This window comes from Dama dama, chromosome 4 (assembly GCF_033118175.1).
Source record: "Dama dama isolate Ldn47 chromosome 4, ASM3311817v1, whole genome shotgun sequence".
Taxonomy (NCBI): Eukaryota; Metazoa; Chordata; class Mammalia; order Artiodactyla; family Cervidae; genus Dama; species Dama dama.
In genome coordinates this window covers 60,465,756-60,478,016 of record NC_083684.1, presented here as the reverse complement: position 1 = coordinate 60,478,016, position 12,261 = coordinate 60,465,756, and the positions used below count along the sequence as shown (strand labels likewise).

At 48.0% G+C, this 12,261-nt stretch overlaps 1 protein-coding gene across 1 annotated transcript; it reads left to right on the top strand.

The window, feature by feature from the left end:
- Window positions 1–3,816: 3,816 nt before the first annotated feature.
- On the top strand, window positions 3,817–12,185 carry CABP5 (calcium binding protein 5). Its single transcript, XM_061136097.1, has 6 exons — window positions 3,817–3,879; window positions 5,587–5,617; window positions 6,185–6,328; window positions 7,264–7,373; window positions 9,875–10,022; window positions 12,160–12,185. Exons 1-6 carry the CDS (start codon window positions 3,817–3,819, stop codon window positions 12,183–12,185), a joined length of 522 nt encoding a protein of 173 aa, XP_060992080.1.
- The last annotated feature ends 76 nt before the right edge of the window (window positions 12,186–12,261 follow it).

Sequence of the window (12,261 nt, the reverse complement as noted above, 5' to 3'; positions counted from 1 at the left end):
AGTAAGAGTCCACCCGCCGCTGCCGGAGAACTGGGATCTGACCCCTGAAGCTCCCCTGGAGGAGGAGATGGCAACCCACTCCAGTTGTCTTGCCTGGAGAATCCCACGGACAGAGGAGCCTGGTGGGCTACAGTCCATAGGGTTGCAAAGTGTCGGACACAACTCAGCAACTGAGCACACGTGTACATGCAACTGTGGGCATGATGGCTGGAGCAGGGGCTGCCACCTTGTGATCATGAGGAACAAGCCAGGAGAGTCAGAGAAAGTCACCCTGATAACCGTTAACCAGTGAACCAAGGGCAGCAGCTGCCTAACTGGACTTCTTGTCATGGGGGGTGGGGTGGGAGTGGAAGAAAAAAATAAACTCCCTTGTGATCACACCACTGTACAAATGGGGTTTGTTTCTCATAGTTAAGAGTTCTACCTTAAAGCATTGGCAAGTTAATGTGCATCCATATTTATCACGTTCAAGTAACATATTGTTAAATATTGTGTGTCTGGGGATCCCAGTGACCAGCTCTGTGCGGAATCCTGAGGTTCCCTTAGGCGTGGAACAGGGTCTTCCTGAGGAAACTGGAACCAAGGACACTTCCCCCCCACACCCCTGCGGGGCCCCTGAGAGCACACTCCTCAAGCACCCATGACTGTCCATGTTGCTCTGCCAGGGTTGGGCAGGGATCTCGCTCACTAGTGACCCTCATGACACCCCTGCTAGGGAGATGCTTTCATTATCCCCATTAAGCAGATGAGAACACTGAGGCACAGGATGTGAGTAATTTTCCCCAGGTCTACCATCGAGAGTATGGAGGCCCAGGGTTTGGTCTGGGCAGTCTGCACTCAGCCCCCAACTGTAGTGCCTGGCGGTGAGCCCCACGTGCTGCTACAGGGTGTGGAACCTTATCTCAGGCAGAGAAGGGACCTGGTAAGGTCTGGAGTGAAAAAATCATGTTGGAGTACATGGACCCTGAAGAGATGAACCTGGAGCTGAGGGGAGTGGTGGAGACCATGTTCTGGTGACATCGACTTCCTCTCAAAAATAGTTGGAACCCATCGGGAGAAGATGCTTAGAGCTGGGCTCTGGGGAGAGTCGGCGGGAGGGCAGTCAGGTTTGCAGGAACAAAAACTCATAGTCGCATATAAGTTGGAATGTGTCATTTTGATTTGCTACATTACTGGTGACCTTCATTTTAACTATTTAAGAAAGTATCTATGGGGTTTCCCCACTATAAAGTGACTCTTCTGAAATTAGTATTTTGTACATGTGTGTGTGGTAAGTCGCTTCAGTCACATCTGACTCTTTGCTACCCTAATGGACTGTAGCCCGCCAGGCTCCTCTGCCCATGGGGATTCTCCAGGCAAGAATACTGGAGTGGGTTGCCATGCCCTCCTCCAGGGGATCTTCCTGACCCAGGGATCAAACCCAGGTCTCTTTGTCTCCTGCATTGGCAGGAGGGTTCTTCACCACTAGTGCCACCTGGGAAGCCCGGTATTTTGTGTGGAGGTGCTTTAAGCTATCTATGTATTATCAAACTTTGTACTTTTTATATTTGTACAGACTCCCAGCTCCCTATTTATCTGATATAGTTTATTATTATTTTGATTTTCAAATTGCCATCAAACAGCCAGTGGAGCTTCTTCAAGCTTTTGTTGTTGCTTAGTTGCTAAGTAGTGTCCAACTCTTTGGAGACCCCGTGGACTGTAGTCCACCAAACTCCTCTGTCCATGGGATTCTTCAGGCAAGAATACTGGAGTGGGTTGCCATTTCCTTCTCCAGGGGACCTTCCTAACCCAGGGATCGGACTTGGGTCTCCTGCATTGGCAGGCAGTTTCTTTACCGCTGAGCCACCAGGGAAGCCCCTCTGTTCTTCTGGCATGCCCCCATAACTCTCTGAACACATTCTTGCTTTACAGCAAAAGAAGACATACATTTTAGGCTCATCCTGTAACACTTGTCCTGCTCCAGACCTGAAATCAGCCGTTGCTTCCAGGAGTCTTGGTTGCTATTTGGTGAAGAATGGTCAGGGTCTGGAAGCTAGAGGTGTTCATTAACACTAGGGTGTGTCCTTCTAGCTAGAGAATATATGTTCCTGAGTCCCCACAGACACGTGACGTCTGTGTTTACTTGTATGCGTTCGTGTGTGCTGAGTTGCTTCAGTCGTGTCTGACTCTGTGCGACCCCATAGATCGTAGCCCATCAGGCTCCTCTGTCTGTGGAGATTCTCCAGGCAAGATTACCGGAGTGAGTTGCTGTGCCCTCCTCCAGGGGATCTTCCCGATGCAGGGATAGAACCTGAGTCTCTGACATTTTCTGAGTTGGAACGCAGGCACTTTTTACCCCTAGTGCCACCTGGGGAGCCCGTTTATTTGTGTATCCCTCCCTATGTATTGAAGTCCATGAGTGTATAACAGTGCCTCCAATTCCAATCCAACACCACAGAGCTTGTTCTATCTTTTCCCCTTTCTGTATTAAAAGCTCCCTTTACCAACAGTGAGAAACCCGATTCCCATTATCTTTAGTATAATCCCATGTGTAACCAATCTCCCTTCTTTGCCATCTGCTCCTGTGGGGACACCTTTCTCGCCATGATCTGGCTTCAACACCCTACACCACACCACCTCCATGAGTGGATATCTTCACTCTGCTCACAGTGCTAACCCTTACCCTAGGTGATGTGATACCTACGTGGAGATAAACCTCGTCACCCAGCTCATGCTCCAGTATCCCATACCAGGCTGCTCTTCCATGGGTTCATCCTCACCTTCCCAGGCCCCAACACTCTGGGCCATGCAGACACCCTTATCGCCTCCCCACCCACCCACCTCTTTTTTTTTTTTTTTTGTCTACACCACGTGGCACATGGGCTCTTAGTTCCCTAATCGAGGATTGAAACTGCGCCCCATGCAGTGGAAGCCCAGGGTCTTAAATTCCCTCACTGGGGAAGTCTCTTCATCGCTTCACCGTGGCCTTTGACTACCCCCATCGGCATGGATGCCTACCTTGCCCCTCCTGCCCTGAAATGTTCAGGAAGAAAGGAAAGGAGGAGATGAGCAGAGGAAGATCAAACACCACCCTCCTGACTCACTGGAAAAAACCCTGGTGCTGGGGAAGGTTGAGGGCAGAAGTGAAGAGGGCATCAGAGGATGAGATAATTGGATGGCATCACCGATTCAACAGACATGAACTTGGGCAAACTCTGGGAAATGGTGAGGGACAGGGAAGCCTGGTGTGCTGCAGTCCATGGGGGTCGCGAAGAGTCGGACACAACTTGGCGACTGAACTAGCCACTATACATGCCTATTGTCAAAGTCAGGTTGTCACGCGATGTTCACATTCTGCTCATTTACTCACGTTCCTGGCTTACTCCAGAGCTCCTGGAAGCCAGGGGCCATGCCCTCTCCATCTTCACGTGCACAAAGGCCAGCAGAGGCCAGGCTTAGGCCGATCACACCACATGCCTGTTGCAACATTGTATGAATGGATGCTCTCTGCTCTAATCCTCATTTTTGAAACTATCCTTCCAATTCTATTCTGGGGATAAAAGGTCAGAGCCTGACACTTGCTCCCCGCCTCACTCCGGTCTCCCTCAAGCCAGATGGGGAGGCAGGAACAACTGTGATCCCTCCCCAACTCGAGTAGAGATTTCCCACCCAGCTGTCACAGCCCCAAGGGAGCCAAGGTGACCGGGGGAGAGGCAGGCAGAGTTGGCCGAGGACTGGCGGAGAAGCAAAGGAGGCTGAGCCACCAAAGGGGGACCCGAAGTGGGGGGGGCGGCGTCTTGAGATTGGAGCCTGATGAGTTCCACCATGACACCTTCCATGCAGTTTCCCATGGGCCCTGCCTGCATCTTCCTAAGAAAAGGCATCGCGGAGAAACAGCGGGTGAGGCTGGGGGCAGTGGGGAAGGACGGTGGGAAGGGCAAAGGGAGCTGGGATGAGGGGAAGAGAAGGGCTGTGACCGGTACAGTGGAAGAGGGGAGCGGGGCGGGGGGGGGGGGGGGCGCGGAGAGCATGAACTGAGATGGTTAAAGAGAGTACGGTGGGGACACGTGGGTCAGGGAGGGGAGGATGAAATCAGAAGTCAGGACCGAAAGGTGGAAGATGAAAGAGGAGACAAAGAAAAGGGGAACTGGGGTGACGTCACCGTTGACCAACATCATTCTTTTCTACGGACACCTATAGTGATGCCAGTGACGATGGTGGTGGTGGGGATAACAGTAGCTGCCATTTATAATTTTTAAATTTGTGCTGGGTCTTAGTTTCTGCATGTAGGATCTAGTTCCCTGACCAGGGATCGAACCTGGCCCCCATGCATTAACAGCACAGAGTCTTAGTCACTGGATCACCAGGAAAGTCTGTAGCTGCCACTTAAGTCATTGCTGTGTGCCCAGACTTGTGCAAACGGTTTTGCATTCTTGATATTGTTTAATCCTCACAATCAATGACTCATGAGGTCCGTAATACCTTCATTCCCATTTTACAGATGTGGAAGGTGAGGCTGTGAGTTATGAAGTCCTTTGCTTTAAGCTTTGACAATTAGTGAATGGCAGGGCCAGAACCGTTTGATTCCAATGGGCATGCTTTTCACCGTTAGTCTTTAAGACATACTGACTGGGGAGAAAGTGAAAGTGTTAGCCGCTCAGTCGTGTCTGACTCTTTGTGACCCATGAACTGTGGCCCACCAGACTCCTCTGTCCATGGAATTCTCCAGACAGGAATACTGGAGTGGGCTGCCATTCCCTTCTTCAGGGGATCTTCCCGACCCAGCGATTGAACCTGGGTCTCCTGCATTGCAGACAGATTACTTTCTGAGCTGCCAGGGAAGCCCCAACTGGAGGGGGGAAGGGGATACTGAAAAAGAGAAGGTGGGGAAAAGTCTCCAAGGTATGGGGAGCGGGGTTGGTGAAAGAGGCCAGGGGTTGATGGAATTTCCCTGGGGATGTGATATGTGCTCAAGCCTGACACTTCAGGTATGTCCTGGCGTGGCTAGTGGCAATATGAAAGGTTTCAGAAACTGATCATGCTGGCGGTGCTCATCCTGCCTGGATGCTGCTGAACACAGCTCTGACACCAAGAGATTCTCACCCAGCCACTTATGAGCTGTGTGACCTCAGACAGGTTCCTTAACCTCTCTGTTCCTCAGCTTTCTCTTAAGTAAGATGGGAATGGTATTTGGCTCTACCTCACAGAGTGGTTCTGAAGTTTAAATGAAATGATTGTGGAAGCCTGGCACAGTTAGCACTCTGAATATGTTAACTGATTCTGACTTTCCTCATCTGGAGGAGGAGATTGGCCTCCAGGATCGGTTTCGGCACAGTGGGATGGATGTGCACTGGGGAAAGGCAGGAGAAGAGAGACTAAGGTTCAAGGATGGGAGAGAGGAAATGAGAAGGGGCGAGGAGGAGTGGGAGGAGCACACAGCCAGGGAAGGGGAGTCAGGAGGTGGGAGGAGGAAGGTGAGGAGGGTAGAGGGGAGGGAGAAGGGAAAAGAACCAGGAAAGGATGAGGATGAGACGTGTTTGGAGAAATGAATGTGGATCTCTGATTCTCTTTCCAAATCCTGCCCCCACTCCCTGCCTTCCTTTCTAGGAAAGACCACTGGGACCAGATGAGATTGAAGGTAACGATTTCTCCCCCAAAACATCCCCGTACCACCGTCCGCCCATTCACCTGCACTCTGTTCCTTTGTGTATTTCAATATAAATCCCTCAACACAAAAAGTTTACATCACTCTCTCTTCCCACTCAACTGTGATTTTGTGGCGGTTTAAGTACTTCCCAAAGTGTTCAGAAGCCATCCTGACCCCCAAGTGTCTCGGAGACCCATGAATGATGCCTGAGTTTTAAGGATGAGTCCAGAATTGTTCTTTTTTGTCTCTTGGTGATTTTGAAGTTTCTCATTACTTCACCCAACAATGTGAAGGACTTCAGTGCTATCATTTAGTGGTCTCGGGAATTATTCCTCTTGCTAACACACTTCATATATCCCTCCTATTGGACATTTTTAAATGTATTCTTTTACATTTAATTTAATTAATTTAATTTAATACATTTAAAATGTATTCTTATTAAATGTATTCTCTTTTGAGGAGTCTTGAGTTGGTGCCTCATTGACAGTTTCAAGGGATGCTCCATTTCCCCAATGACTGTTTCAAGTTGCCCCAAAGTTCTTGCCTCTTAACTTTCAGAGCTCCGGGAAGCATTTCTTGAGTTTGACAAGGACCGAGATGGGTTCATCTCTTGTAAGGATTTGGGGAATCTCATGAGGACAATGGGTTACATGCCCACGGAGATGGAACTGATTGAACTGGGCCAGCAAATCCGGATGAACTGTGAGGCTTGGGGGTGGGAGGAATGATGGGGCTTTGGGGGAGGGTTAAAAGTGAAGTTAGGAAGGACATGGAGGTTGAGAGTAGAGTTGGAGATGGGGAGGAGGGAAGCAGGGCTAGAAGTCTGGAAGGAAACAGCTCAGACTGTACTTAGGCAGGCAGCATGTGAAGTGGCTAAAAGGGTGATTTTTAAGATAGATTTGGGTTCAAGTCCCAGTTCTGTTGTTTACTAATTGTAGTCATTATGAGAAGCAGAGTTAACCCCACTCTTGAATCTCAGTTTCCCCGTCCACCCAGTGAAGATGTTATCACTCCTTACTTAGTGAGATTGTAGAAAGGAAGGGATAAAGATGTTAATACAGGTAAAAGCTTAGCCTCCAGTAAATGCCTATTAAATATAGGTCATTGCTACCACCACTAAGATTCATCAGTGGAGTGCAGGATTGGACCTGTATTTGATGCTGAAAACATACTTGGAGTTGGAGCCTAATTGTTGCTGAATAATGTAACAAAAAAGATGGGTCTTTAGATGGAGACTAGAGTTGATTTTGTGATTGATAAGATTGCTCATGGGTTTGCATCTGAGCATGTTCCTGAGTAAACAACACTGAATTCAAGGAGATTCACCTCTGGAAGGGATTTGGTGCTCATTTAATTCACACTCTCTCTTCTCCAAATCTACAGATGAGGGAGCCTAGGTCTGAACCAATTAAGAGGTTTTTCCTAAGGTCACATCAGCAGTTAGTTACTTCCACTGTACGTCCTGCTCCTGTTCAGATGAGAGGAGCAAGAGGGCTTGAGTTGGCTGAAAGAGGAAGCTCTTAGAAGGCAGAGAGATTGGAGCAGATCTATTTCTTGAACAGAGTTGAAGGGCAAAATGAGGGAATGGAAGGTAGGGGCGTATGAAGTCTCACCAGACCTGCCTCTTCTGTCCCCAGTGGGTGGCCGTGTAGACTTTGATGACTTTGTGGAGCTGATGACCCCCAAATTGCTTGCAGAAACGGCTGGGATGATTGGTGTCCAGGAGATGCGAGATGCCTTCAAGGAAGTGAGTTTCCTAATGTTGGAGGTGGTGGAAGGAGACCCCAGGGTTCTATGATTAGTCATCAATGGGGGACAAAACCCTAGTGGCTCAGCGGTAAAGAACCCACCTGCCAATGAATGAGACTTGCAATATGTCCATGTACATATATATAATTGTATTTAATTTTGGTTAATTTCTATTAAATTCATTTCTATTTGCATTCAATGGAATATGATTTCAGTTCATTTAAATCTGAAAATGAATACTCAAAGCAATTATTGGAAAACTTTGATGTGGAACAACTGGGTGTACTAATCTACCTTCTCAACTATGTATTTTACCAAATTTAAACACAGATCAGGTATTTCTTATAACATTCGTGTCTGAATTGAGGTGTGCTCTGAGTGTAAGATACACGCTGGATTAAGGTTTACTATTTTAGCTTGAGTGTCCTTGGAGGCTGGCTGTGTTAACTAGCCATGCTAAGGACATACTAAATAAGTACTCCAGTATGGTATTATACTAAGTCTTATGAAATACAGCACTGAAAGTATATAACAGCTTTTCAACAACTATGAAGCTGGGGAGATTCCAAATGGGAGAAAAACATTTGATTTCATTGTCCTCCCAGCCCTTTGATCCTCCTCTGAAGCCCATCAATAAAATAGTTTAATCCCAGAGAAAACAAGAATGTAAAATAGCTCGTTAATGAATTTTAAAAGACATATTATTTATTTATTTGGCCATTCTGTGGGGCGAGTGGGATCTTAGTTCCCAGCCAGGGCTCAAACCCAGGCCCCCTGCAGTAGGAGCTCAGCGTCTTAACTACTGGACCACCAGGGAGGTCCCCATTAATACTTTTAAAATTGATTGCATGCTGAAATGATATTTTAAAGTAAAATCAATTATAAAAAATTAATTCCACTTGTTCCCTTTAAATGTGTGTGGTGGGGGGACGGCTGCTAGAAGAATTTGAAATTACCCGTGAGGTTCCCATATTTCTTCTGGACAGGGCACTGCTCTAGGGGAAATCAGATCTCAGGATTAGGAAGCAGCAGGTAGGGACGCTGGAAGGCAGGAAGGCATGTCTGAGGAAGAGCAAGAAGCCTGTCCTATTTGGAGAGGCATGAGCCGGAGATGGAGGAGGATGAGATAAACAAAGTCTCAGAGGTGCTGAAGCCAGGTCCTCACCCCATAGGAGCATGCCTGTTGTGGACCGGTGGCAGGATTTTCTTCTGGGTGGGCTAGGAAGCCACTGGAGGACTTTAAGCTAGGGAGGGACAAGACCAATTGGTGCTGTTTTTAATAATTTTTATTATTTTTTTGGCCACACCGCGCAGCACCTGGGCTCTTAGTGCCCGACCAGGGATCAAACCCATGCCCCCTGCTGTGGAAGTGTGGAGTCCTAACCACGGGATCGCCAGGGAAGTCCCTGACTGGTGTTTTGCATGAACTCGAATGTCAAATTCCGACGGGTAGAGAACAGATTAGGCAGGACTGCAGTGGCAGCTGGAACCAGACAGGAGGCTGTCAGCCATGATCCAGGCAGGAGAGGATTGTGGTTTGAACCCGGTTAGCATCGGTGTAGCCGGAGGACAGTTGGCTCCCAGACACGTTTGGACGCAGAACTGACATTCTAAGACTTTCTAGTAGGTTAAAGGCATGCAGGGACTTCGCTGGTGGTCGGGCGGTTATTACTCCGCGCTTCCACTGCAGGCGGTGCACGTTTGATCTCTGGTCGGGGAATCCAAGTTCTGCAGGCAGTGCGGTGTAGCCAAAAAAAAAAAATTTTTTTTTAAAGGTGTGCAGCATCCCAAGGGGTAAGCATGCAACAGGGAACAAGGGTCCTTGAACCTGCCTTCAAGGAGCTGACATTTAGCAGATGATGAACCAAACCTCTTAACTGAGTGTTTTTTTGGCCACAAGTTGAGGGATCTTAATTCCTCCAGCAGGGATGAGCCCCAAGCACCAAGTCCTAACCCCTGGAACCACCAGGGAATGCCTCTCTCTCTCTCTCTCTCCCCGCCTTTTTTTTTTTTAATTTTATTGCAGTATCGTGGATTTACAACATTGTGTTCGTTTCTGTGAACAGTCAATTCATTCAGTTATAGTGTGTTAGTCGCTCAGTCGTGTCTGAGTCTTTGTGGCCCCATGGACTGTAGCCCGCCAGGCTCCTCTGTCCATGGGATTTCCCAGGCAAGAATACTGGAGTGGGTAGCCGGTCCCTTCTCCAGGGGATCTTCCCGCCCCAGGGATCGAGCCCGGGACTCCTGAACCACAGGTAGATTCTTTACCATCTGAGCCATCTTACACAAATATATATATATACACACACACATATATATTCTTTTTAAAAGCATTCCCTTCCATTATAGGTTATTACAAGATATTGAGTATAACTCCCTGTGCTTTTCAGTAGGCCCTTGCTGTTGAGCTGAGTCCTTGCCTCACAGTAAGGGATCAGTACACACTGCATTATTAATGTGGTTGTTGCGGCTAACATTGTTCCCTGTGCCCCGCTTCAGTTTGATGCCAACGGCGATGGGGCGATCACGCTGGGGGAGCTGCAGCAGGCCATGCAGAGGCTCCTGGGGGACAAGCTGACGTCCCAGGAGATCTCCGAGGTGGTCCAGGAGGCCGACGTTAATGGAGACGGCACCGTCGACTTTGAAGGTGACGCTGTCTGGGGCAGACACCCCTACCTCCCCAGGGTGATTGTTTTTCCAAGTTGGCCATTCCTTCTCATTCTTCCTCAGTTTGAAGTTGGAGGAGCCAGGGTTAGATTTCGGAACTGTGTGTTGCCTCCCTTTCTGCCCATGTCATTTCCAAAAGCTCATGCCTCTCACCTCTCCTTGTATTCATATCTGCACTTGGCCACTCCTTGGAACACCCTGTCCAGAAGCCGATTCCGACCTCACCTCTCCCATCCCTTCCTTGTTCCCTGGGCACCTTTGTCATAGGAACAGAATGTCCCATCCGAAGGAGAGTGGACTAGTTATTTGCTGGGACGCTGGGGTCAGGTTCATGGGGTTCAAGTTCAGGATCGTCTTTTACTAATGATGTGGTCTTATCCTAGTCACTTTCTGTCTTTCAGTGTCAGTTTTCACATCTGCAAAATGGGGGTAAGGACACCTTACTCCCAAAGTTTTAGCGAAAAACTAAAAGAAATCGTGCACTAGAGATTCCTCTGCTTGTATGCTGTTTGAAGCAGCCTTCATCTTTTCACTGGTTAAGCCTCAGTTATGCTCCTGGATGGTGCCACCTCCCCATCTTTCTGGCCAGGCTCAGCATCCCTGAGCTCCCGTAACACCCACACCCACCTCTGCGGTGATGCTGACACATGACATCATGATAGCTTCCAGTCGTTGATGACCTGTTTCCTTCTGAGGCCACTGACAAAATGGTTCATCATTATACCCCCAGGTCCTGGCACAGAGTTCAACACGTGTATTGAGTGGTTGGGCTTTCCAGGTGGCCCTAGTAATAAAGAACCCGCCTGCCAGTGCAGGAGACGCGGGAGACGTGTCTATCCCTGGGTCAGGAAGACTCCTGGAGGAGGAAATGGCAACCTGCTCCAGTATTCTTGCCTGGAAAATTCTTGCCAGAGGAGCCTGCTGGGCTACAGTCCCTGGGGTCGCAAAAGAGCCAGACATGACTGAGTGACGGAGGACACACACACATTGACTGATTGAATAAATGAGAAAGATTGGAGTCTTGAGAGGAAGGGATGGGGGTCATTTCTGTGGGAGACACAGATATGGCATGTCATGGTCTCATTATGACATTCTCTGGTGCAAAAATTTCAGCATCTGACTGCTGTCTATAAGGCAAAAGTCTAAAATCCTTAGTTTGATATTCAAATTCATCCATGATGCCCCATAGTAGACATCAGTGAAAATCTGGAAGACGTAGAATTTTTGAGGAACTAGACCCTCGGGCCAACCACAGGCAAGAGAAGGACCGATGAGCCTTGAGACCTGGGTGGGACCAATAAGTTCACCTGACATTGAGTCACGGCAAAGTCAGGTACAACCGGGGTTCCTTCCAGGGTTCTCCACTCACCATCTACACACTCTCAGGCACATTGGTCAACCTCACCAGCCTCAGCTTGCTTATCTGTAAAATGGTATTTAACCCTCCTGGATTGGTTGAAAAGATGAAATCAGAGACTCACAATGACTAATTATTGAACTCTGTGTCTTCTAAGCATTATATGGTTAAGCCATGTGAAAGATCTTATAAGGTAAATAGCAGAAATTGAGGTGTAGAGGGATCAAGTCATTAATTTCCCAAAGATCTTTAGTGGTTTCTGACATGTAGTAAGGGCTGAAAAAATTAATGAGAGCTGCTCTTACAAACAGGTCCTCACTTGGTGGGGGAGGGATAAATTAGGAGCTTGGGATTAATACACACACTAGTATGTATAATATATATGAAAGAGATAAACAATAAGGACCTATTGTAGAGCACAGGGAACTCTATTCAGTATTCTATAATAACCTATATGGGTAAAGAATCTGAAAAAGAAGACTACATCTATGTGTATAGCTGAATCACTTTGTTGTACACCTGAAACTAACACAACATTGTAAATCAACTGTGTGTGTGCGTGCTAAGTCACTTCACTCGTGTCTGACTCTTTGTGACCCCATGGGCTGGAGCCCACCAGGCTCCTCTGCCCACGGGGATTCTCCAGGCAAGAATACTGGAGAGGGTTGCCATGCCCCTCTACATAAATCAACTATACTTCAATAATTTAAAAACACACACAAATCCCTATTCTGCCTCACCAGAAATTTTGTTTCTGCAGAGTTTGTGAAGATGATGTCTCGTTGAGGAGGTCCTGGGATCCCCAGCCTCTCTCCACCTGCTCAACGTGGATCAAGTCATGGTGGAGAGGAGGACCACGTGC